The sequence below is a fragment of the Ahaetulla prasina genome, chromosome 13 (genome assembly GCF_028640845.1).
Source record: "Ahaetulla prasina isolate Xishuangbanna chromosome 13, ASM2864084v1, whole genome shotgun sequence".
Lineage (NCBI taxonomy): Eukaryota > Metazoa > Chordata > Lepidosauria > Squamata > Colubridae > Ahaetulla > Ahaetulla prasina.
In genome coordinates, this window is record NC_080551.1 from 26,212,915 (window position 1) to 26,238,297 (window position 25,383).

At 48.3% G+C, this 25,383-nt stretch overlaps 1 protein-coding gene across 6 annotated transcripts in view; it reads right to left on the reverse strand.

Moving 5' to 3' along the window:
- The window catches only part of HERC1 (HECT and RLD domain containing E3 ubiquitin protein ligase family member 1), a 54,130-nt gene that overhangs the window by 14,409 nt on the left and 14,338 nt on the right, over positions 1 to 25,383 (reverse strand). For 3 of the 6 annotated variants that reach the window (XM_058155780.1, XM_058155779.1, XM_058155781.1), the window contains exons 15-49: positions 24,905 to 25,057; positions 24,575 to 24,707; positions 23,905 to 24,096; positions 23,579 to 23,800; positions 22,838 to 23,011; positions 22,229 to 22,343; positions 22,018 to 22,138; positions 21,155 to 21,326; positions 20,714 to 21,020; positions 20,120 to 20,240; positions 19,824 to 19,875; positions 17,066 to 17,334; positions 16,251 to 16,466; positions 15,992 to 16,112; positions 15,618 to 15,855; positions 14,928 to 15,118; positions 14,538 to 14,693; positions 14,249 to 14,355; positions 13,712 to 13,822; positions 13,455 to 13,631; positions 12,859 to 13,098; positions 12,487 to 12,570; positions 11,411 to 11,922; positions 10,050 to 10,816; positions 9,193 to 9,391; positions 8,919 to 9,079; positions 8,716 to 8,832; positions 8,053 to 8,284; positions 7,784 to 7,908; positions 3,673 to 3,893; positions 2,403 to 2,671; positions 1,481 to 1,533; positions 1,184 to 1,384; positions 426 to 600; positions 47 to 317 (exon numbers count right to left, since the gene is read on the reverse strand). In XM_058155780.1, coding sequence (XP_058011763.1) covers positions 47 to 317; positions 426 to 600; positions 1,184 to 1,384; positions 1,481 to 1,533; positions 2,403 to 2,671; positions 3,673 to 3,893; positions 7,784 to 7,908; positions 8,053 to 8,284; positions 8,716 to 8,832; positions 8,919 to 9,079; positions 9,193 to 9,391; positions 10,050 to 10,816; positions 11,411 to 11,922; positions 12,487 to 12,570; positions 12,859 to 13,098; positions 13,455 to 13,631; positions 13,712 to 13,822; positions 14,249 to 14,355; positions 14,538 to 14,693; positions 14,928 to 15,118; positions 15,618 to 15,855; positions 15,992 to 16,112; positions 16,251 to 16,466; positions 17,066 to 17,334; positions 19,824 to 19,875; positions 20,120 to 20,240; positions 20,714 to 21,020; positions 21,155 to 21,326; positions 22,018 to 22,138; positions 22,229 to 22,343; positions 22,838 to 23,011; positions 23,579 to 23,800; positions 23,905 to 24,096; positions 24,575 to 24,707; positions 24,905 to 25,057 — 6,975 coding nt within the window. The remainder of the gene's footprint in view (positions 1 to 46; positions 318 to 425; positions 601 to 1,183; positions 1,385 to 1,480; positions 1,534 to 2,402; positions 2,672 to 3,672; positions 3,894 to 7,783; positions 7,909 to 8,052; positions 8,285 to 8,715; positions 8,833 to 8,918; positions 9,080 to 9,192; positions 9,392 to 10,049; positions 10,817 to 11,410; positions 11,923 to 12,486; positions 12,571 to 12,858; positions 13,099 to 13,454; positions 13,632 to 13,711; positions 13,823 to 14,248; positions 14,356 to 14,537; positions 14,694 to 14,927; positions 15,119 to 15,617; positions 15,856 to 15,991; positions 16,113 to 16,250; positions 16,467 to 17,065; positions 17,335 to 19,823; positions 19,876 to 20,119; positions 20,241 to 20,713; positions 21,021 to 21,154; positions 21,327 to 22,017; positions 22,139 to 22,228; positions 22,344 to 22,837; positions 23,012 to 23,578; positions 23,801 to 23,904; positions 24,097 to 24,574; positions 24,708 to 24,904; positions 25,058 to 25,383) is intronic. The other 3 variants (XM_058155783.1, XM_058155784.1, XM_058155782.1) reach the window with 3 other exon arrangements.

Here is a 25,383-nt window from a genome sequence, read left to right on the forward strand (position 1 = left end):
GAGTGAAAAGAAGAGTCTGCGCAGCTGAAACAAACCCAGCCCTCACCTGAGTGCACAGCTGGACCAGAAGCTTGGCAGCCCCGGGGGTGTTGGAGGCCAGGCAGCCGACTGCTGTGCTCAGGTAGGCCAGGCAGGAGATGGGCTTGGTCATCTGGCTCTGGATGCCTCGCGGCCTCTCGGAAGGGCCCAGCCCGGAGCAGGAGCCTGTGGAGAGGCCAGCTCTCCCTGCCGCGGCCAGGCACATCAGGCGGACCAAGGTGCGGATGTCCGTCAAGCCCAGGGACTCCAGCCCTGCCGCCAGGCTGCAGCTGGACCCGCTGCGAAGGAAAGAAAAGGTCAGAGCCGTGGCCTCCTTTGGAAAGGCCAGGCAAAGCCTCTCTCGCTCAGTCCTGTGCTTCCCCCCCAGCCCAGCGGAGTCTCCTCACCTGACCGACAGCAGTGAGAGGGCTCTCATGACCATTGTCCTGGCCAGGAGGACCTGGGCTGCTGCCGTCACCCGCCTCAAGGCCATGATGCGGTCGTGGGGATTCAGCAAAGCAGCCGCCTGCTCCCCCAGAGTAATCCTGCCCGAAGAGCTTTTCTCCACGGAGCCTTGGCAACCTGTGAAGAGGAAAAGGAAAGCCAGGTCACCAGAGGAAGTAACCCGACTGCTGCCTTGTAGGACCCACCCGAGGACTGTTTAGAAAGAAAGAAAGAAAGAAAGGAACGGTAAAAGCCCAATGGTGCACGAGGTGTCCTCAGCGCTTTGCAGCCAACACTGGGCCTCTCTTGCCACTCCACCTCATCTCCCTGCCCCTGTTCTGTGGCACAAAGGTTGTGTGGCTGCCATGGATTCATTCCCTGGGTTCCATTCCTAGCAGCTGGGTGTGAGATGAGGGTCTGGATCCAGTCCAGAGGGCTTGCCCTGCTAGCCCATGACTGTTCTACTCTTTCCAGGGAATTGTTTGCTAAAAGCCTCTATTTCACTGCCAATCCCAATCCTCGGGCTTCTCTGATCTTCCAATCCTTCTCAGGCTTTTATCATCTTCAAGAAAAAGGGCTTGGCTGGTCGCCCTTCCCAGCTTTCCACGATGTCTCCATTCCCACAAGAACCACCTCTTCTTCCTGCCCCCAGAGATGGGATCTCAGCATTGGGTACACAAAAGGACGGCCTATCAGGGTCCCTCCCCCTCCCCCAGTTTACCTATTTGCATCAATGTTTCCTCCATGCTGTTGATGGCCGTGACCATGGCCACAGAGGCTCCCAGGGGGTCACTGTCCGGGAACTGGACAGGTTCGGGCACGATGCGCCGGTCATTCAAGCCCAGGGGTCCAGCCAGCAGCTCAAACTCCTCTTCGCCGGTCAGCTTTTCATCCTCATCAACGTCTAGCATATCCCAGTCTTCTAGCGTGAGGCAAGCAAACTGCGCTTAGGCCTTACCTTTCCACAGAGGCCCGAAGTCGACACTTGTGCCGTGAGAAAGACGGCAAGGAGAAGTACCTTCATAGACGCTCTCCTGCTTGCCTATTAGATCAGGGGCCTGGCCTTTGTACCTGCACCCAAGAAAGAAAGAACCACGGTCACCTTCACATGCCCCGCATCTCCTTAAGCTGGCCGAAAATAATTAGCTGTTTCTCAGTTGTTAACTTTAATAGGAAGGAACAATGACACCGAAGCCGCCTCCTTTTTTTCAGCTGAATCAACTTGTTCTGCAGGGTCGGCAGAAGGAAGATGGTGGACGAAGAAGCTGCACCACACGACTCGACATCAGAAGCTCCACAAGGGTTCTAGCAGAACTCATCTAGACGCTCCTTCTTTCCCCACTGATATAAAACCACTTCTGAAGTTCAGTTAATGATTAGACTAACTTAAGTTTCTCATGGAAAAACCTACTAAACCTACTAAAACTGAGCCTATTTTAAACACTTGATTATGTACCTCAACTCTGTGTGTCCCTACCAAGAGGGGACAAGGCATTGAACAGCATCTGTCAGGGGATGGAAGTTCTGAACATGTCCTTCCTCTCCAACTGAAATGCTCTTCTCTCACAAAAGGAAGGGAGGCTAACAAAGATCTGTGGTGCAAAGGTGGGTCTTCTCTTTACCTAAAGCTGCCCCCTACCCAACCTTTGCCCATCCAGCCCCCTCTCTGCTGCCCCAAAGAGCTTTCAGATTCAGCTGCTGAACTTCAAAACCAAGCACAACTTCCAAATGGCTTTTGGCTACAAAGGAAAGCAAAGAGGCAAGAGAAGCCTTGGACAGCCTGAACATGCCACCAATGTTAGCATTCCCCATGGGGAAGGGGGCAAAACCCTCAGCCCCACTCCCACCCAGCAGCCCACGCAGGGGCTGGCAGGAATGGGGGAGGGCAGAGGGGAGAGTGAGCAGGCCGCCCCACAACCCTCCCGCCTCCTGTCCAATACCTTTCCGAGGCCGAGGACTTGTTCTTGCTCTTCAGGGCCAGGTATTTCTCCCGGCAGCTGCCGCATAGCAGGTAGTAAGGGTTCCCGCTTCCACACTCGCCACCAAACCAGCCGTCCACATAGGAGCCGTTGCTGCGATAGCCCTGGCGGTTTGCACTGCGCCCACAGCCAGGGTGGTTCCTTTTCATATGCTGATTGAAGCTGGCCACACTGGCTTCGCACAACTCACACACGACCACTTCTTCCCTGTCTTCAGATTCACAAACATGCTGCACAACATAATTACGCTATTATTGTTTCATGTACAAGGAACAATCTCGTATTCCTACTTTTTCCACACCCACATTAAAGCAAACTGATGTGTTCTGCTCCAGCTCGGTGCCAGAGGCACAGGTGGCATTGCCCCCTCCCTCCCAAGAGCTTGCCCCCAGCTCCTGTAATCTATAGTCGCCAGCCAGACCAGCAGACAAGGTGGCTCTGCCAGAGGTAGACAAGAGAAAGACGATGTGCAAGAAAACAAGGCCAATCAACAGCATTGACATTGGTACCCTCATTAGGTGTTGCTACTCGGTGGAAGAGTCCCCCAAATGCAGAGGGAGACCCCCTCCTCCACGTGCAGCTTAATACATTATACAGTCTCACGTGAGCAATTTCTACAAGTTCAGTTTCAAGAATTTTCTTTTCTGGAAGCCCTGAGGAAGATGAAGAGGTCCCACGAAAACCATGCTAATTATGCATAAGCTAACTGCCTTCCTATCAGGCAGAACTGAGACCTGCGTCTAGGCTGCCCTCTCTGGAGAAGTTCTGCTCCAGAGTATTAACAAGCAATCCCTGGTTCTCCTTTTGGACCAGGAGGGAATCACCTCTGAAGAGGCCAGGATTCTGCAGCTTTGGCTGGATCCTTGACCTGAAGGAGGTGACAGCATTGAGCAACAGGGTGAACTGCCCGAGTTTAACTCCAGTTCTAAAGCAAGCAGCATTTCCGTGGTAGTTCTGTCTCAGAGGAAAAACATTAGGCATTTCTTTCCGATTACTAAAGTGTGGAGTTACACCTATTTCTAAAAATGCTTTTAAAGAAAAGGCCTGAATTGTTACTGCCCGCAGAAAAGAGAGTTGGCAAATAGAAAGCAGCCGCAGTCAGAGAGAGGAGAAACCCACATTTTAGCAACAACCCTGTTAACCGAGGCGGCTGAGGGAGGCACAGAGTTAAGTCATGTTCTACAGAGCAAGAAGGAAGCAAAGCAGCAGCCCCAGCTGCCGTCACACACACCCAGGTCGGCCAGTCCAATACCTCTGGGATCCACATTCCCAGAATGTCATTGTCCCCGGCAAGGTCCGGCCCAAACATGGCTTCCATGGCCTCCTCATCCAGCTCCAGCTCCAGCTCTTCGTCCAGGTTGAAGTCGTAGAGGGTGCCGGGATCTTGGGGCAAGGAGATCCCTTCCCTGCGGCTCTGATTCCGGTGGGCCTGTACAGAGCGGTACAATCCCGCTTAAACCAGAGAAGAAAACCACAGAGTTTACTGGGCAAGTCAAAAGCAGTGTGTGTGTGTGTGTGTGTGTGAGAGAGAGAGAGAGAGAGAGAGAAGGGGTGCTTGGACTGCAGGAAGGCGGGCCTCTCTGCCCAGGGGCAAGGGGGAGCCCATCATCCCCTCCTCTCCTGGTATTAGGACTTCTCATGAATCCTGAGCCTGAGCCAGGCCTTTGGGTAGTGAATAAAGAGGATGCCCTTGAACGGCTCCTACCAAGGCAATGATCAGGAAGAGGCAGCACATTCACCCTAGTAACAAAATTCTGTTACTAGAGCTGTTCTAACGAGAGTAGCATTCGGTCTGCAGGGTGTTTGTTTCTTAGCCTGGCCTATCTGGTATGGGTACCACAGGGAAACCCCAGGAATGATTACCCTGGACTGACAGGGGGAAGAAGATAACTGTCAGGAAGGAAGCTGGGGCCACATCAGCCTCATTTTCTTTTCTTTTTTTTTAAGTTTTTTTTATTTTTTAAAAAACAAAACATACAAATCTTTGTTGAAAAAGATATCGGTCGGGTACATACTCAAATATATTTCAAATTTCATCCTCTCATTATATCATTTATCCAGTATTTTCCCCTTTTCAAATTTTGTAGTAGCCCTTTTCTTTTAAAACATATTCCATCCCTTTATCCTGGAAAATGTTTAATCAAATCTAATTACCATACTTTTTGTCCCTTTTATTGCCCCTCTAATACTAATCAAAGACCTATAACCAAGAAAAGTAAAATGAAAACAAGGTCAAATTTTCTCCTAGGTTAAATCTCAATCTCTTCTATTTTAATTCTCACCTTCAAAATCCCATTCCATCAAGGAATGGATAATTTTAAGAAATAATAGAATACTGACTTTGGAAGGACATGATTTGCTGTTGGGATGGCATGCTTTTTTATGGTATGGGGAAGCTAAAACACAGGGTTATTTTAGAAGACACTTTATAAGAGAGGCATTATTGTCAAACTGGGAAAAGATTAAAAAAAGCCAATATTTAAAAATCCCAGTTTGGGTATCAACTATTGAGGCTTTTTCATATTCAAAAATATTCAGGAAAGAACAAATTGTGAGAAATTGTGAATTGTTGAATGAAAAGGGTGAACTAAAAACAATACAAGAATTAGAAATACAAGGTATAAAAATGAATTGGTTTTCTTATTTGCAAATACGCTCCAGACATGATAAAGATTCAAAAACAGAGGGATTTTACAACAATATGACTAATTTAGATAAAATATTGACAGGTACCGATGACAACTTAATTAGGAAATTATATCAATATCCACTAGAATTCAGATTAGAAGAAGAAAAAGTTAAAGAGATGATGATTGCCTGGGGGAAAAATTTTGGACACGGGATTGATTTAGAGGTATGGCAAAAACTTTGGACTCAAAACTACAAAATGACAATGTCTACCGCATACAAAGAGAATTTGTATAAGATGTTCTCTAGATGGCATTTACCCCGACAAGACTAGCTAAAATGTTTAAGAACAAATCTGGAAAATGTTGGAAGTGTCATCAGATTCCTGGTGCATATTACCATATGTGGTGGGCATGTGTAGAGGCTAAAAGATATTGGTCTAAAATCCACTCATGGTTGGAAAGATGATAAAGAAACATATTGATCTTAAACCAGAGGTTTTTTTATTGGATAAAAGATGAAATTATTAGGAAAATGACGGAGTGCGCAGAAATGAGTAAATTGACTTTAGAAATTAGAGAACAAGAGGATAAACAATTCTATAAGATATGAGATCTCTTTTATCAATGGTTAGAAGGGGAATTATGTTAAAAGGAATTAAGAAAGGTTAGAATATAGGGAAATGTTTAAACTATATAATTGTTTTTAGGGAATGGACTTGAAGATGTGTAATATTAATTTGGAAAGTTGATTTTAAGGGAGAAATTGAAACGTTATAATTAATTAGAAATTATTTGATTATAGTTGAGATACACATCATACTGATAAAATGTAAGTTTAGATAAACTAATTGGAATGTATATGGGCACACAGGATTGGGGATCAACCCATCGACACAATGTATTTGGATTGATGATGATTTTATGTATGTTTGTTTGTTAAAAATAAAAATAAAAATTCCTTTTAAAAAAATTCATTCATTCATTCATTTATTAGATTTTTATACCGCCCTTCTCCCGAAGGACTCAGGGCGGTTCACAGCCAAATAAAACAATAAAAAGTGCAGAATAAAACAATAATTAAAAAACTTATTAAATATAAGGCCAAATTAAAATCCATTTAAAACCATAAAACCCCATAAAATTTAAATCCAAATGTTAAAAACTATTAAAAATTTCTATGCCAGTCCTGCGCGAATAAATAGGTATGTCTTCTACTCGCGGCGGAAGGTCCGAAGGTCAGGCAGTTGACAGAGTCCTGGGGGAAGTTCATTCCAGAGGGTGGGAGCCCCCACAGAGAAGGCCCTTCCCCTGGGGGCCGCCAGCCGACATTGCTTGGCGGACGGCACCCTGAGAAGTCTGGGTTGGCGGACGGCACCCTGAGGATTTAGGAGTCTAAATCCCATTCCAAATTATATATATATATAAAACTTAAAATAAAAATTTCTTCTGCCTTCATTCTCACCTTAATTAAAAGGTTAAATTAAAAGGTCTTAATTAAAAGGTCTCCCAATACTTATATCATTCAAAAATCCCCTTCCAGTAAAGATCAACATAAAAAGGAACAAATTTAAATAAAAAAGAAAAAGAAAAAGTAAGAGTCTCCCTATCCTAAAAAGTAACAGCAAAATAGAATTCTCTTCTATCTTCGGCCTAACCGTAAATATAAAGGAAAAAACTGTTTACATTATTCATATTCAAATATTCATTACAAGCTTTATCATCAGGTTTTTTAATTTTGCTTGTTGAGTTCCCTGTTTACCCCTCATCCTCCTCCTATGCTCAAATAGTATATTTTCTTAACTATCAAGTTTGTGTATAATTCTTAAAGGTCAACCATCTAAGTGCTTTATTATTTCTTAGAATGCCCTGAAATCACAAAGGCATCCCCCTCTTAAACATCATCTTCTACCCTTAAGTATCATACTTTAATAATTATTTAATATCATTTTCTAGATTATGTTTAATATCGTCAATCTTAGGGGTCAACTCTCTAAATACAAGTCTTCCCTTGGGAATGTTCTAAAATCATAAAAACATTGCTCAAACTGCATGTGCTCAGAAATTTATGTTCTTAACTATCCAATTAGTATAATTCTTAAAGGTCAACTATCTAAGTGCTTTATTATTTCTTAGAATGCCCTGAAATCACAAAGGTATTCCCCTCTTAAACATCATCTTCTACCTTTAAGTATCATACTTTAATAATTGTTTAGATTCATTTTCTATTTTATTTAATATTATCAATCTTAGAAATCAAACATCTGAGTATAAAAGTCTTTCCTTGGGGATGCTCTAATTCTTTAAGTATCAGCCTTTATATTATAATTACAGTCCACAGTTATCATCAAGTGTTTTGTTTCAGTTCATTTCAATTTATTGCTTCCGTATTTCTTCTTCTGCCTTTAGGTGTCAGTCTTTACACTACAATTGCCATCCACAGTTAAACACATCAGCCTCATTTTCTTAGAGAGAGCAGGCTCTCCAACTTCAACTCTGGACAGCCTTTATACGTGGCCCCACAAAACTGGAATATTCTCAAGAAATCTTAATAATTTTCCTTCAGCTTTGGATGTGCGAACTATACAGCTGCCTTTTTTGGCACATTTTGTTTTTACAAATAGTTAGTTAGCATGTGGTCTCAAACACGGCAAGCATCTTCAAGAAAGTAAAGGAGGAGAGGGAAACATGTAATGTAGTATTTGAAAGACTTACCGGCACGGGCCAGCAGCGTTCGAGCAGCTAGATCAAATTTGTGTCTCCTGGTTACTGCCGACCGACCCCTTGCCACGGGCCCACTGCCAGACGCTGCATTTTCTGCGTGATCCATGTTATCGTGGCTGGAAGGACAAAAACAGCTCAGGAACGCTGGCGTGGCTTGAGGAGGAAGCCCAACACTCAGGTGCACCAGAAGGCTTTTCAATTTTTCTAACAGATCCTGAAATAATTTGAATCATATCACTTACTGACAGTAGAGAGCTCACCTTTCCCCAAAGCCTTCCTCCAATTCAGGGGCATCAGCTGAAGGCAAGTCTCCTGGAGACTGCAGGTAGTTCTGGTCGCTGGACTTGCCACCCCCTCCTGGGCCTAATCCTCCATGTTGGGCATCCACCATTTCTTCTGACTGAGGCTCTTCGTCATCCTCATTCCCAGGATGCTCAATCATCCACATTGCCAGGACAGTGATATTCTGGGCATCCGCTTCTCCCCTTGCACCTGTGGGAACCGGAAACCTTCATCTAACCAGCCCAGCAAAGCCACCTGCTACAGCGTTGAAAGGACTGAAGAGAAGCATCTGTTTTGCCCAGCCCGGAATCCCCTGCTCCCGTAATAAATTGCTATCGATGTTTCACCATGTGTAATTGCCCCAGCCAGTTAAGATTCTGGGCAGCAAACAGAAAAACAGGATAAAACCAAACACTAGACACAGAGACACAAGATGCACACGCATAATGAATTCGGGCCGAAGGAATGGCAGAATCCAGATTTTCATGCCTTGTGAAATGCAAGGAGGGGGAGGACAAGGCATCCCTCGGGGAGCGCAACCCACACACCTCGTGCCACTCGTGGACTCTCCCGCAGGCCCTCTCCAAAAACACAGGTGGATGGGCGGAAGAATCATGCCTGGCCCAGGTGTGTCTGGTTACCTGTGGTTTCCATTGCTTTAGCAATCTGCCGAAGGGAAAACCCCATTTCTAACAAGGGCACGGCCACAGCAGGAGGAGGGGGGGAAGTTGACAGGCGGCTGCTTGGGTCGGACAAAGCTGTAAAGGGGGAGGGGGGACAAAAATTAATGCCTGGGTTTGCCAAACACCAAAGTTGATACCAGACAGTTGTGGACAAGGCCCACCTGTGCGATTGGCAGGTCTGGTGGGCTGAGAGTCGGGAGAGGTGAGTGACTGACGCCTGCCCACGTCGTCCGAGGGAGAAGTCGGCAGGGAGGAGATGGGGGGCGTCTGTGCCCTTCTGGTGGGAAGGACAGCCGTGGTGGGGTAACTGGAGAACATTTGCCTTCGGGGAGACAGGAAAGGAGGGAGTAAGTAACACAAGGCCGGCCGGCCGGCCAGCCAGCAGCTGACAGTCCAAACTTCGCAAAACAACGAGGCATGGAAATCAAGAGGTACCTCAGGAGGCTGAGTGGCAAAACCCCCGGGGACTCTGAGGCGGGTACGGTTTCTGTATCGGTCACAGGGGTGGTGGCCGTCGTCGTATCTTCCAGAGAGCTGCTCATGAAAGAGGTGGTGCTGGAGGCTGATGGGCTGGTGGTCACGGGGGTCTGGGCCTGCTGACTCTGGTCATTCTCTTCAGTCTGCTGGTCTATTTCTGCAAAGCAAAGGGAGCCCTTTCTGACTCCTTGCAGGGTGCTGGGGCTGATGGGCCCGACCCATCGTAGGATGCCTGACGTGTCTACTTGGGGCTTTAAATCAGCAGCACTCAGAGGTGATACCCAGCAGTCCGGCTCCTCAAGCACAGCCTGGAAGCAACGCTTTGGAGGAGCGGAGGACCAGCATCCCTGCCTACTGCTGACCAAAACGGCCCTGCCGTGGATTGTTTTCCATGCAGCATGTTATGTCAGGGCCCTCGAGGGCTGGCTGATGAAGGAAGCACAAAGGAATTTACCTCAAATCCAGCCATCGCCTATAGTAACAGTGGCTGCTGCTGCTGTTCTTTGCGCCTTCCTTTTGCACTTCAGCCCCACTAATATTTTTTTTTTGGAGCTACCAGCTGCTATCATCTGATTTACAGGGGCAGCCGGGGGCTCTCCCGGATTTGTGACTAAATAGCCCAATTTCTTTTTCAGTAGCTGAGCCGAAGGAGGGAGGGGAGGGGAGTCATCAGCACAACTACAACCAGCTGAGCTGAGATGAAATGCAGCCACAGGACGTTGGACCAAGCAGAGATGAGGTCTGCAGATCCTTCGCAGCCACAGGCGCAGGCCTTGCGCTAACCTTCCACCACCTGCAGCCCGTTTGGGACATACCTTGCTTGGCTTTGGAGCCGCCCTGGTCTTCCAGCAGTCCATGCACAACTAATTTGTAGATCATGGCTTGTGCCCGCTCCAGGTCCGCCAATCCCAGCGCCCTCTTGATGGGCGAGCGCATGACTGCCCGTTTCACCATATGGCGCATCAAGAACTGCAAGGCTGTGCGGATCTCCACCTCTTCGTGGACAACGGGGGAGCTGGCGCAATCGGAGTTGTGGCCGTTTTCGGCCAGGACTTTAGGAATCAGAAGAAGCTCCGCGTACTTGCTGCAACTGAGCAGCGTGCTGAGGGACTTCATAGCTCCCAGGTAAAGGTAGGACAGTTGAATGGCCCTGATTTCTGATTGCACGGCCTCGTAATTCTTGGTGGCGTGTTCGTGGTTCTTTTTTTTGCCCTCAGTGTTCAGATGCTGGCACTCCATGCCCAAGGAAATGGTGTCCAAAGAGAAGGAAGAACTTTCGCTTTCCAGCTTGGCTCCGGGTCCCTTCACCTCCTCAGTGCTCGGCACAGATCGTGCCTCGGATACAGCGTCGCCTTCCGTCTTCTGATCGGGGTCTCCTTTGTCTTCCAGGTCATGTTTGTGTCTCTTCTCGTGCCGCTTAATGCTCTGCTTTCCCAGCTCTTCATGGATGCCAGTCAGATAGGTGAGGTCCAGCAAGACGGTGGCTGTCAGTCCCCGGAATCTTGCAACGTCAAAAGGCAGCGGTTCGCAAGGTTCCAGGTTATAGAGCGGCGTATCACTAGGCGACCAAAAAGTTGGGAAGCTTTAATAAAGATCAGAACGACACAGGAAGAAGCAAGTGAGGGACAGACGAGAGGAAAGCACAGGAAATCACACAGGCAAAATAAGATGTAAAGTATACCACAATCTAAATGAGCTGACAATCTAAAAGTCAAAGTAAACCAGGGAAATGAGATTATGGGGAGGGATGACATTCAACACAAAAGTAACAAGCCATGTGTGTATCTCTCTAAAACAATGTATTTAATTCAAAACACCTGACATGGTTTTCCGTTCACTAACTTTTCTAAACTGCTTTTGAAAAGTGCCTCTCAACAGACACAGCTGCCCCCATGAATGGACTGCCGGCTGCCTGGCACCTACCTGGGGTATCCCCTCCCCCCAGGGAACCCTGTATTGGAAGAAGCCTTGACCTCTGTGTGGTGCTGCAGTACTCTAACGCAGCCTTTCCCTTGAGCAAATAGTGTCATAAATGATCGCCTCTCCCGGCACTTAAAATGCCACAAGCTGCTGTTCTGCCAGGCAATAAGCACTAGATCAGCAATGGAAATTCAAAACCTGAACTCTGTTTCCTGGATCTCAACCTCTGGCCACTTGCTGAAGACCAGCACTGTACCTGATGGTGATCTCAGCCTCGTCCCACTGGACCTTAGCGGACGCGCTGCCTTCCTTGACCACACCCAGCAAGGTGGCGTGCCGCCCGGTTTGCCTGTGAATGCAGCGTCCCCCGACTCGAAGTCCGGCGTCCACCCCGCCAATCACCGCCAGCACTGGCCACACCTCCATGCAGAGCGTCTTCAGCTGCAGCTCCGAGAGGTCGGCCAGTCCGTGTTGCCGGCCGCAGTGCTTCAACTTCTCCTCCTCCTCGCGCACCTCATTCTCCTCTCGACTCTGCAGGGAGCGGCTTTTCTTCAGCTTTTGGCCGCTTTCTTTCAGGCACCCTTTGATTTTGTACAGCCTCTCCACCATCTTTTTGTTGATGCAGTGCGTCCACCGGTCGGTCCGGTGCAGGATGCGGATCAGCTGAATCGTGGCCTCCGCCAGCACTGCAGCCACCGGGCTGCAGATGGGATCCCCCGGCAGCAGGTCCCTTGGGGTGCCGCGCATCTGCATGTCACAGATCTTCACCTAGGCAGCCAGAGACACACCTGGAAGTTGCTTTGCTGCCTTTCAGGCTTTAAAAACCCAAACACCGAGCTCAGTGTACCCGAAAAGCCCTTTTCCCAATTAGAGCCCTTCTTCTCCTTCCCAACTGCGTAAGGAGTCATGTTCTTAGCAAGGCCAGCAGACACAGAAGTACCAGCATTCACAGTGCCCCGGGATGGCAGAAGGGAGCCAAGACTGGGCTGGATTTCAAGCTGGCAGAGTGGGAAAGTGGGCGGAGGAGTGGGAAGGCAGGCAAGCTTACACAGGGAGAGGCCCGGGCTCCTCACCCTCTCTTGGCATGCCTAAGAGCCACAGAATTTCAGGCAGCAAAACTAGAAAGGTTCCTGGAGGAGGCTCAAGGTAGATTTGGCCAGACCAGGCTGATTCCATGAGCCCAAAGGAATTGAACAAACCCCATTCTGGATATCCCTTTCTCTTCCCCCGGTCTCCCTGCTCCCTCCCCAACTGCTCCTTCTAAACCCATTTCTCTCTCAAACTGGCAGGGAGCGCTCATCGGCACCAGAACCTTTGAGGTATCCCCATTACCTTTTCTCCAGGGTTGCTGCTGTAAAACATCACACAAGGATACAACTCTCCAGCATCCACATCTTCAAAAGCCAGTTTGGGTTCCTAATGGAAAAAACAATTAGGGGAGTTGAGACAAGGGAGCCCTTCACCTTCTGCTCCAGGTTGGCTATGAAATTTCTCCCAGCTTAAGGTGAGACTGGGAATTCACTTTCCTTTAATTTTTGTTAGGTCACTTCATCCGTTCATGAGATTAACTTTCCCATGGGAATGTACCTGTTTGAAACTGGGGACGTAATGTCGCCACTGATGGGATTTTTTAACCTCTACTGTGAACTGCTTATGAAGCAATATGGAAATCTAGCAAGGCAGGAATGGGTCAAAGCCTCTCACCTCCCCATTTTTGCCAAAGGAAATGGTTCTTGCTTCCATATCCAAGACACACGTGATGAAGTCCCCCTGGGTGAAGCTGGTCAGGGTCAGAGCCTGCTCCCCGTTGTGGTAGAGGTTGCCGCTGTAGGCTCTGTACAGCCACATGTCAGAGGTGGTGCGATGGTTGAAATCATGAACGGGCCAACGAGACACTCCCACGCAGGTCCCTTCGTTGCCTCGGTTTTCCTTCACAATGTAAAACTAGAAAGTGCAGAACAGCTATGAACTTTAAATAGGAACACGGGCAGATCACATATAAAAATGGAACAAAAAAGAAACATTTGGGTTTGGCAACCTGCTCAAAATAAGAGACTCCCTGCCCTTCGTAGCTAAGAAGCAACTTCCCAAAATTAAAACGGGCAGTTGCAATATATTTATTCTTGGTTGAAAACCTCCCCATCTTGGGCTCAAATACTACTGAATCCATTATTTCTAATGCACTTTCCTACATTTTGAGCATGATATCATCCTGAGGAGCCAGAAATGCCGAGAAGCAAACAAGAGTGCCCGACTCCACCACAGGCCTGAGTCTGAAATGTTCTTTTCGGTCTACACACCTTCCACTGGTAACACCCAGACGAGACGCCCGTGGATGCCAGCCCGTAGCCCTTCCCTCCGCTGCCATGAGTGAGAATCTGCCCGCTTTCCACTAGGCAGCACTGGGCCTTCTCAGGGTCGAAGGAGACCTCCTGGATAGGGAGGTTCTCGTCCTCTTCTTCAGACTCCCCCTGCTTCTGCAGGGACAGAGGGCAAAGCTCTGTCAGTGGGACGCAGCCAACAAGCACGACGATATCAGGATTAGGTAAAATGGTACCTGAAGCTTTATTTCTTGTTCTTTCTCTTTGATCTGAAGCACATGTTTGGCTTGGGCAACTGGGCTCTCCCACATACAGTCGGCCAGAAGGGAAAACAGCCGTTCGATCACCTGTTGGGAGCGTCAGCACAGCGCATTCAGTCCAATGAATGGCCAGGGAAAGACTACAACTATGCTTCTCCATACTTCTTTCAGGTCAAAGGCCACCGAGGGGGCTGCGGGGGTCCCTCATAGGCTACGTAAGGGCTTCAACGCGCGCATGCACACCCCCCCCCCCCCCGTGGAAGGAACACCCTCCAACTGCAGCAAAATGCAAGGCAGCCAGAGAATCTCAAAGGTCCCTCAGGGATGACCCTGAGATACGGGATGAGGGAAGGAGGTCTCTCTTGCTGCCAATTGGGTGGGAGACCCCTGATCCTGTTTAGGAGAAGGCAGCGTCTGATGCACAGGTGAAAGGTGAACCTGGGGTGGCTGCTGGAGGCAGAGATGCAAATGCCACTCTGCAGCCGTGTTAAATTCTCTCCAAAGTATCAACACCTGAGCCATCTGATCATCTTCCACACCGGATTCACAGGCCGGCAGCACGGCTTCCAGGACATGGAGGGCGAGCAGCCTGGTCCTCAGTTTGCCAACCAAGGGTATACCTAAAAAGGAAATGGCACACGAAACTGATCTGAGCAACGATCAGCCTCTGTCACACAGGCGGTTTTTACAACGTTGCAATATAGCCCAAGCACACATCCCACATATCGATGGAAGAATCTTGATTATTCCTTTGATGGTAACTTTCCTTCACTGGTTCATTCGCTGCCTCGGTGGACCGTACCTGAGCAGCACTTCTGAGAAGCGATGTTCAGAAGAACTTCTGTCCACTTTGGAGAAGCCATTTTGGACTGGATGGCTTTGGAAGAAACTACCCTCCTGAGGAAAACTAAGAAATCCCCTAGATGTAACTCTGCAGCATGCTGTTTTCGGAGGGCAACTGTAAAATCAAACGACAAGAATGAATCTCTTGTCAGCCAGAGGGCATTCATGTAATAAATTCCCTAATCTGCACAGCAGGGCAAGCAAGGGGCAGCAGAGATTGTTTTATTGGCAATTATCATAACCCAGGAGACGGGTGTTCCAGAGGATCATCCTGCAACGTCTGTCTCCTGCAGCTGAGGCCTCCTGACGGTTATTATTCCTCCCTTTAAAAAAAGTCAGTGTCTCGTACCTTTGAAGTCTTTCCTCTCAGTGTCACCTTTGGATTCTGTTTTTTTTTCGTCCTGATCCTCGACTTCTTTTTCTCCAAAGGAAGAAGTCATAAGCATCACACCCGCTTGTGACAGTAGGTTCTTCAACTGACTACACAGCAGGTCCAGCAAGGACTGGACCACTTTGGGGCTCAATTTATCTGCGTAAGTCCTATGTGAAAAAGGGAGGGAACGGGTCAAGCGTGGTCACACCGAGGTGGCCGAGCCCTGGGAAGAGATCTAAGCCAGGCACTGGAGGACATTCCCAGGGTGGGAATTTCCTACTCCTCTGCCTGAACTAACATTCCCATGAGCTGAATTGCTAATGGAGGGGCATTCCTGATGCTGCCCTCGTTCACCCAAGAGCAGCCAGTCAGTGGCCTGAGGCTGACCCTGGAGCACCCTCTATGCCAACCTCAGGCCCAGTTTATTCAACCGCAAAGATGTCTACTGAAGACTTGTCTTTCAACCAGGCTGGGCCTTCAGTGAGCACCTCCTGAGATGCCTCCAGATGGTGGAGGGATGGTGCAAGGTGCATGTGGGTTGGGGTGGTGATGGTGTCAGCAGTTCCTGGTTTTGCAAAGGAGGTAAATTTGGGGCTTTCATCAAAACGTTTCAGTATTTCAACCAGTCAATTTTTGAGAGTTAAGTTTGATCTCATTAGTCCTTACCCGGTGGTGATGGCGAGAATCTGTAAAAGTCTCGTGCTGGCCACTTTCAAAGCGGTGCTGAGCTGGGAAATGCCACTTTTGGGTAAGAGCTGAAGGGGCTGCCCAAGCACGGTGTCCGTCCCGCATAACTGAGAAAGGACGTTCAGCAATCCGGTAGAAATGGCCAAGGAGACATCGGCTGGCTGGTAATGTACACTTAGGGCAAACACAGTCACCAACAGGAGTCGTTGTTGTGCCTCTAATACACACAGACACACATACACACACACAAGCACAAAAGGAAAAACAAGGAGGGTACCCAGATTGAGCCGGAGGAGTCTCTGGTTTATTTCTTCCCAGAAATAAAAATGCCGGATTCAATCCGTTCCTCTTACCAATGTGGTGTTTATTTGCTTGAAGGGCTCTTTCCAAAGTTGCTGACAGCTGCTGATAGATCTTGTGCACCGCCACTTGAATCTCGGTCTGGATACTTCTCTTGGCTGCTCTGATGCCATCCTACGAAAAACCCAGGGCAGTCAAGCTGACCCACCTGAGGGCTGGTTCTAAGGAAGAGTCACCTGCCAGTTTGGCACGATGTTGAGACAAGCAGATGCACACACATCGGCATCCTCTTCTCAGGGTCACAGCCCTTACCTGATAGTGGTGCAACCGGATGCTCTCTCCTTTGGCTCCAGTGTGTCCCACGCTTCCCAAGCCGAAGCAGCCGGCCAGGAACTGCAGCCTCACCGAAGTGAGAAATGAGGAAGACTGGAATCCCAGTCCTTGGCGGCTCCCGAGGGAGGCCGTGCCGCCCTTCTCTTCCATTCCCGAAAGCAAAACCAGGATCTGGTGCAAGGCCTCCAGGCGCAGCTAAGGGCAATTGAAAAGAATGGATTTGGAGCTGCTGTTTGGAAAGCAAATTGCAATGGCAGCAGAACAACAGATAAGCTTGAACCAGCCTTTTGCAAATAATAGTCCTGAAACAGAAGGGCAAGTTTTTAACGGGATAGGCTGTTTCCACAAAAACCACAGAGGATGCTGTGGATAGGACTTAAAACATGTAGGGTGGCGCATCTCCTCCTGAGATGCCCAGAAAATATCCTAAGTCCAGGGTTTGGGAGAACAGCCACATCAAAAAGAAATTAGAATGTAGAAGCTACTAGGCCATAATCGTTGCTTGTGCGAAGGCAACTCTTCATGAATCCATTGGGGGCTCAGCTGCATTCAAGGTGCTGGGTGTTGCCTCTGATATTTTGCGGTGCTCTATTAAGGCCAGCACAGCTTGACACAGAGCCTGTCATGCGGGAAGGCCATTCCTACCGTTCACAGCACAAAGGCCAAACCAACTGACTTGCCGGAGTGGAAAATCTGAAAGGGCCCCTTCCCCAAGCAGAGTGGCAGCCGACAACTCCGAGGCCTGGATCCTCCGACAATCAGTACCACAAGGAACCACAACATGCAACACACACCTCTGCTCTCTGCTGCTGCTGTTCCATGGCAACGATGTAGGCCTGGGGGTTGGTGGACATGCTTTCTTCGGGCTCCTTGAAGCCTGGGGAGCTTCCTATATCCCCACTTATAAAACTAATCATGTTCTCGATCAAAGTATGAATGCCGACGGATTTTGTGAAATCAACCTCAGACTCCCCGAACAAGCAAGAGGAGCTGGAGAGCCAATCACGCTGTTTCAGCCGAGTCCATGAGTCGCCGAGAGTTTCAATCGGGCTGTGGACCGAGCCTAGAAACACACAGCAGAATTCTGTCACCGGCAAGGCAATCGAGCTCTCCAACCGGCCGAAGTGAACACGCGGCTTGCAGTTCGAAACAGATGGAAATGGGAATTCCTGTCAATTTCATGCGCACAGTCAGCAATGCCTACCACACCGAAGGCCAAAAAATGAGAGCTGTATGTTTTGCCGGCAAATCTCCAGGAGACAGGCTTTGCCTTACCAGGAAATTAAAAGCACAAGCTATTCAAACTGTTTAGCTTAAAGCTAGAATGTTGAAAAAAGGTGATATGCAAATAAAACAACATAGAGGTAAAGGGAAAAAAAGAATATTTGCCACATACAAAGAAGAGAAACTTTCTTGACATCCAATTACAAAAAAAGGTTGGTGTTTAACTTGCATCAGTGTAAAGCAGGAGTGGGTGATTTATGGCTTTTCTGGAAGTTCATGTAAATACAGGGATGAGTAAAGGTCAAGTAAACAGGCGCGAACGGTTGGCTTTCTGTGGGCTTGGCTTTAAAGCAAAGGGGCTTGGCTGAACTTAAGCAGCCCCCGACTCAGTACCATAATTAAGCCCAGAACTGTAGTCATAAGTTGAGGCATCACATAACCAGATGCAAAGTTGACAAGACCCTGTTATTTCAAAAAGCTGTTCCTCTTTAAGTAAATGCACAGGGACCAAAAGAAAACGAGTATTGAAGGGCGACCTTGTCTGCACAAAAAAATAAACAGGGGAGTGAGGCAAAACCTATTTATTGCTCCTCAGTTTTGCAATAATTTTAGTTACTGAATCGCTCAAACTCTTTATCGGTTGTCATTCTACTGTGTTCTCGAGTTCCAGAGCTTTGCATTCAACTTTACAAAGACTTGGAGATTTTATGTTGTGAGTCTTAAGCCACCTTCCTTTCTCTAAGGATCTTATTATCTGAGCATTAGGAGAGCCGAAGCATCCTCAGTGGAGAGAGAGGGTGGTCCGAGGAAGGGCAATGGAGAGACGGAGGCAGGAGGCACACAGAACCAGGGGCTGCCCTGATCCCCCCGGGGGGCTTATGCTCCTCTGGATCCCGGGAATGGAGACACTGAAGCTCAATGGAAACCTGCTTTATGGTCTTTGCCATTTATTGAGTGAGCTCAGAGGGGAATTCTCTCCATCTCATCTACCTGCTGGGTGGGTGAAAGAAAATGGAGAGGAAATGGAGATGCTACCTTGAACATCCGGGGGGAAAAAACTGATTTTAAAAAAGCAATGCACTTTTTTTTGAACTGCAGAGCCCAGAAGAAATTTAATAGGCCGGAAGGGCATGGGTCCAATATGCGCCTTACCAAAAATATTGTTTAGAAAAGGGAGAACCCACAAAAACCATCCAAAAGAAGTGACTGTTCACACCTTTCAGAAAAAGGAAAAGACTGCCAAAGGTGGGGGGGGGGTCTTGAGGGTCCAGCAGACTTGGGGTTTAAGCTAACCAACCCTTTCCCTGAAGCCGCAGCTGGGGAGCTGCTCTTTCTACCTCCCTTTGTGGAGCTGCAGGGCCCAGAGGGAGCGAAAGCAGACAAAGCCTCTGCTAAACAAAGCCTGAAGACTCCACTGGTAGCTCAACCCTGTCTTTGACAAAAGGGGGTGGGGGTGGGGGTGGGGAACGACCAATGTTTACTTGTCCTTGTATGCCACTTTTCAATAATGCGATATTCAAAATGAACGTGGAACAGCTGCTATACATATTTTATGTTTTATAAAGTATGTAGCCGAACTAGAGAGAGAATATAAAATCAGAACATGCCATCGTGTACTTGCTTGAAGCTCTTCTTTTTCCTGGGGCTCAACTGGCCAAAAAGGAGTAAACACACTACCACACAAGAATCAGAAGACAAAGAGAGACATTGGGTAGAGAAGACAACATTCAATCTGCAATCTGTCCATACATGGAAAACAGGAAGGGGGGAGGGGGGGCTGAGTGTTCCCATGCAAGCAATGGCCGTAAAGGTGCACGTCCTGAAATCTGATAGGTTAGGTTTACAGGGGTCTCCAGTCTTGGCAACTTGAAGACTCCTGAACATTCCCCAACATAGCTGGCTGAAGAATTTGGAGGCCGACAGTTTCCCCTCATAAAGCAACCCATGGAAACAGGCAGCCATTACTGACAATCTCTGGCCATCTGCCGAGAACTTCAGCCTGCTCTGGAATGCAGCTCTGACCGCTGCTGGGTAAGGCTGTGGCCAGCAAGCCCAGCTAACATGCTGGTTAACCATCAGCTCAGGCCCCCTTCTCAGAACCTCCCACACTACAGGCTTGGAAGCTTGTCTGAAGCTGCAAAGGGTTAAGGTCATTGCTTTAGAGCAGCAGTCTCCAACCCTGGCAACTTTTAAGACCTGTGGACTTCAACTCCCAGCTGGCGGAGGAATTCTGGGAGTTGAAGTCCAGAAGTCTTCACATTGCTAAGGTCGGAGACCCCTGCTTTAGAGAATGACAGGGTTATGAGGTGGCAAAAATTAATGGTTTACCTTTCTTTCTATGCGATGATGCCAAATCCAGATCCACATTTCGCCTTCCGCTCTAAAGAGAAGAACAGAAAACGTTATTGGGTCCTTCTGGTACTTTCACAGTAACAGTTCCTGATGCAGTCAAGCTTTAAAACCCTGGATTACGACCTAAAGAGACGTAACATAAAAGGGAACAAAGGCAGGGAGGGAAGCAAAGACCAGAAACACTGGCTAGGAGAGGAATCTAAACACATGCGGGGCTTTTGAACGGAATCACATTTGTGATCGCACCAAGAAACACTTGCATTTCTGCTTACCAGCGAGTAATTTTCTTCATCTGATTCAGGCTGAGAGAGGTCAGATTCACTCCTCGATTTCATCAGTTTGTAACTTGAGGAAGAGTGGCCTGAACGACTTTCTGCGCTAAGACTTTCACTTCTGCCTCACATAAAGGTACAATAGAGAAAAAAAATTACACAACGATGCAAAGACCTTTCCATTTGCCTGGATTCTCAGTGTCCCACTCTATGTTCAGTTATCGGCCGTGACCATCAAAAGCTTCCCAATTCAGCGAGTTTCCTTCCATTTCTACACATGCAGCTTCCCAGCCTGGCCAGTTCTTCCACTGAGCATACGCCCAAGAGCTTCTGGTTGCATAAATTCAGCCACAACCTCCTCACATTTGATTAAATCTATTCTCCTGCGATATATAAGTGTATCATACATGCAATAACACCAAGGACAATCCTGCGGGGAGTTTATGAATAAAATGCACCCCCGCTTTGACAGCCATAACTAGTGAAGCTCATCCAAGGGGCTCTGCTGGGTTCTCCTCCGGACCCCAGACTGCCTCAGGTGCAGCTACAGCAGGGTCCCCAAGAGGCCAGAGAAGAGGGCTGAGCTGCTCGCACCTGGTCATGAGGCCACCCACTTCCGGAGTGCCGCCCGAGAGCGGCTGCGCCTGCCCTTCCTCCCTTCGCTTCTGCAGCTCCTCAACCACGGGGCTGACCCCCAAGATCAGCAGGGCACAGCGGTGGATCACCGAATTGCAGGCAGCCGTGTACACATCCTGGCCCTCCGGGAGGTCTCTGCTGACGTGCCGCTCCTGCTGGGTCTGGGGGGGCTGATCCTCCGTTTGTGGCCCCAGCCCACCATTTATTCTCTCCCGGTCTCGGCTGCGAGCTACTTCACGGGCTGATAGGAAACATTGAAATATTTCTGTAACATGCAACACAAAAACAAAAGGTCTTAACTGCTAGGCAGAGCTAAAGGACTGCAGTAATTCTTCAGCTGAACGTCTCGGCTCCCGGGCAAAACTCTGCCAGAGGTGCCCGGCCTCAGCGTCCACTTACTGCCGGCGGTCATCACTTCGTGCTCTCTCTCTTCCTCTTCCTCCTCCTGCTCTGCGTGCCCCTCCTCTCTTTCCCTCTCTGCCTGCTCTTCCATTTCGGCTTCCTCATCAATGGTCCGGGTAAAGGGGCTTTCCTGAGCATCGATGTCTGATGATTCTGGATTATCTGACAGCTGGAAAGAGGACAAAGAGGCGGCACTGTGAACGGAGCCCCTGCTTCAATTAAACGTGAATAATCCATTACTTGAATGGAATAAAAATAACCCATTGGCTATCGCACCAGGCTTTTAGCCATCGCTTATTTCAATAGCCTGCCGCAGGATTCAAATCTGAAATACTTCAATTGAAAAATGTAACAAACCAAGTTGATTCAACACAAGCAAAATGAGGAGAAATCCTCACATGAATTTCAGCCTGAGAACCCCACGCGATCTTTCCCGTTAAAATACCTTCCCTCTTAGGAAAGATATTTAATTGAATGGAAAAAATGGATTGATTATTTACAAAACAGATACCAGATTAAGAGATATCAGATTGCCTTTGAATAATTAGGATGTATTATTTTATATAATGGGGGTGGGGTTAGGAAATGAAAAGACTTGGATGAGGTTAATTGGATTAGAAGGGAAAATTTTATTCTATGTTTGGTTTATGTATAACAATACCTTGTGATTGACCCGGGAAGCCTGTGTGTGTGTGTGTGTGTGTGTGTGTGTGTGTGTGAAGGAAGGGGGGAAGGGGATTTTGAGGGGGGGGAGGGGGGGAAAAAGGGGAAAAATGTTTTTGTTTGTTAAAACTTTTTCAATAAAAAAAAAAAATACCTTCCCTCTTTAAGAAAAGGAAACAGCTACTCGTCAGGCTTACCCATCTATCCCTGGAAGACGAGCGAGTCGGAATAAGTTCCATGTTCTTGCAAGCAAGTAAACGATTCCGAACTTTATACACGCATCGATAGATTTCTACTAATGTTTTTCCTGGCTGGTACCTAAAAACACAAGCACCCCCCACGGTTAAGGCCAGAGACCAGGACCTCAGACAAAAGATAAAAACGTCAGGATGTGTTTGGGGCACTTGCCTGCTTTCACCACTTGCTTGACTCAGCAGATTTGTGTGTTTCAAAAGGGCCGCAAGAACAAATCGGGAGACGGTGTCCAGCAGGGACTCGCTGCTCAAGGTTGCACTGTCCCAATCTAGGTTGCAGTAGAGAAACAGAATGAAAGCATCCAAAGGAGAAACGGCCTCCTCCGAGATTCCGTAAGGATTCCCTGGGGTGCTTGCTCTTTTCAAGGGTTCCCATCAGTCCACTCCCAGCCCAGCAAAACACACATAATATGGGGAGGGGGCTCAAAGGGGACATTGACGGTGTTTTGCCATCCAGAGGCCCCCCCACTCCTATTCCCAGCTGGATTAAAGCTCTCTGCAAACAGGACGGAAAACTGGGCTGCTGCCTCTTGCCTGGTCATGAACTGCTCAGGTTCCCTGGAGATCACAAGGCTGAGTTTGCCCCCTTAGGCTGCTCAGAGGCTGCCTTACCTGCGCTGAGCGGAGCCAGACCCTGTCTTAGAAAACCTTGGCTGTTTCCCAAGAAGGGGCTAAGCCCTCTCACCCGGGATACATCCCCCTCCTCCCCACCCCCAACCTAGGCCTCAGGCTCCCTCTCTGTCTTCTGTTCTCGAGAGCTGACCTTTGCTCACGGCGTAGTCCTGCATGCTGACCCAGAGGCTGCGGGCTGGCTCCTTTGCGCACCCCAGGGCCAAGTCCACAAAGGTGGAGACTTCCGGACGCAGGCGGTAATCGAAAGGCTTTTGCTCCTCGTTTCCGGAGAGGGCCACCTCCAGCAGGGAACCCACCGACTTCTCTAAAAACAAGAGAGACACAACTCCAGTGTTATGCATTTACTTAGCTCAACCTTCCAATTCTATCCTGACTTTATGGGAGCCGCAGTTCAATAAGTCTGAAACGGGAGCAGATCCGAGAGGCCGACTTGGTGAATAAGTGGAACCAACCAGGATTCGGGGGGAGCCCCAGCAGTGACCCCAATACGGATGGCTACTGAGCATGCTCGGCCTTCAACTGCTCCCTTTTAAAGCCACCCAAGCTGTTGACGTTTCTTTGGGGCTAACACCACCAACTGCCGGGAGAAGTGCTTGCTTGCTCCCATCTGTCCAAAATCCAACACTGATGAATTTGTTTTCCACAACCCAATGGGTTCTAATATTGTACAATAAAGACAGTATTTTTTCTCTATTTTCTCCAACCTAGTATATATTTTTAAACCCTAACCCTAACCCCATTTTTCCAAGCTAAAAAGCCCCCACCATAGCATCTTTCCACCCTTTCCTCCCACTTCTGGAAACTTATTGGATGATTTTAACAAGCACTGGGACTCATTTCTGCAAACCTTTCACGCTGTTGATCAGATTACCTAACTGGGGAACGTCCACTTCTACTCCATCGCTGAACAACGGTGTTTTCAGCCAGTAAGCGGTATCCTGCTCTTCGGGAGACATCGGCGACCCTTGCAGCATCCCGCCCAGACACCGTCCAATCAGCAAAGCGACGGTTCTCTCGAGGTCCACCAGCCACACCCACACCTGGGCAGGCTGAGGTAAGGGTATTCCAGCCGGATCGACCAGTTCAGGCCCACCTGGGAACATGGAGTAATTAGTGTTTTAGAAAAGTGGGATTACAAGCCCATTTCCTCCACCCCCCCGTTTGGAAAGGAAAAGATCTACTCTGAATCAGGCTTACCATGAAGAGGCCACTGTAACTCCTGGTCTTCTAGAAGCACCGCAGCTGGAAGGAGTCTGTTAAGGCAATCCAGAGGTGGCAAGAGATCCAGAAGATAGCTCAGTAAAGATCGGGCTACCGACACAGGCAGCAAAAGCAGGGAATTCACGATCTGGCAAAGCATGCTTCCTGCTGCAGACACATAGATGACATCTGGGGGGGGAAGATTCATTACTGAGTGGCAGGCCTGGAAGGATGCAGCAGGAAGGTGGGGAAAGATGCCAGGATTTATAAATGTATCCCCGATTACAATTTCATGGGCAGCCTTTCTCAGTTTGTGTGGACTTCAACTCCTAGAATTCTGGCTGTGAAGTTCCTTCCTCTTCCTTCCTCAATTGGAGGCAGGCAAGCCCCAAGAATCTCCCCCCCCCAACATAACCTTGGCATCCCTTGACCAGACTCCAGAAGCAGCCTCAGGTTCCCATGTGGCCATAAGCATTTCCAGCTGTTATTCCAAACCAGGACTATGGCCAGCATAGCCACACCAGACATGTATTTGGGTATTTAACCATACAAACATTCGGCAAACACAAGGTAATTGGAGAAAAAAAGTCTGATAAACATAGTTCTATAATTGTAACTATATTCTCTATTGAGCATTATCAGATAAACAGCATGCACACACCCCTACCTCTTAATTTTTCACCTACGCTGCCGTTCCAAGAGCTCTCCTTCAGCAGAGTGGCTGAGCGGGAATAGATCTCCGTGGCATGAGGCAAGAGAAGCTGGAGGTGCTTGTGCAGGAGGGCCACACTGCTGGAGTTCTGCAGCCAAGAGAGAGCCGTGAAAAGGTGCTCCACAAGGTAACCTGGCTGACAGGGAGTCAACTGCTACAGGAACTATGGACTCCTCTGCTCACACCATGACCTCTAGCCAAAAGGTTGTTCCTAAAATTACCATCCAGTATGTTCTTTATTGTTTCGCTTGCTCTGGGGGTGGCTATAAGAACCGTGGCACTAACCTCGCCAACACTGTTAATGTGACAGTAGGCCAGGAGCTGTTTCTGCAGAGAGCAAAGCAGTTCGTGGAGATGAGCAGGCTGGCTGTTCTCGGAGGAAGACGTCCCAAGTAAAAATTTGTCACTGTTTTTTTCCAGCTCTCCAAACGCTTGATCCTACCGAGGCAGAAGATTCACACACACCCCGCAAAGTTTATTATGCCTCCCTGTGTACATTTCCCTTCCTTAATTTTAATCCCCACCCACATTCCAATAACTATAGGAGCCATGTTTCTACCGATAAATATACTGCTTTCTATATCTGCTTTAAAAAAAAACATTGTGTCCTTGCTACTAATACAATTCTCGCTGATTAGGAAAAAGCACCCAGGAGTTAGGACTGAGATGACATAACCAAATTATTAATCCAATTTAGAGAGTGTGGATAATAGTTAAGCTGTGAGTAAAAACAGCTCTTCTTTTTAAACAGCGGTTCCCCCCAC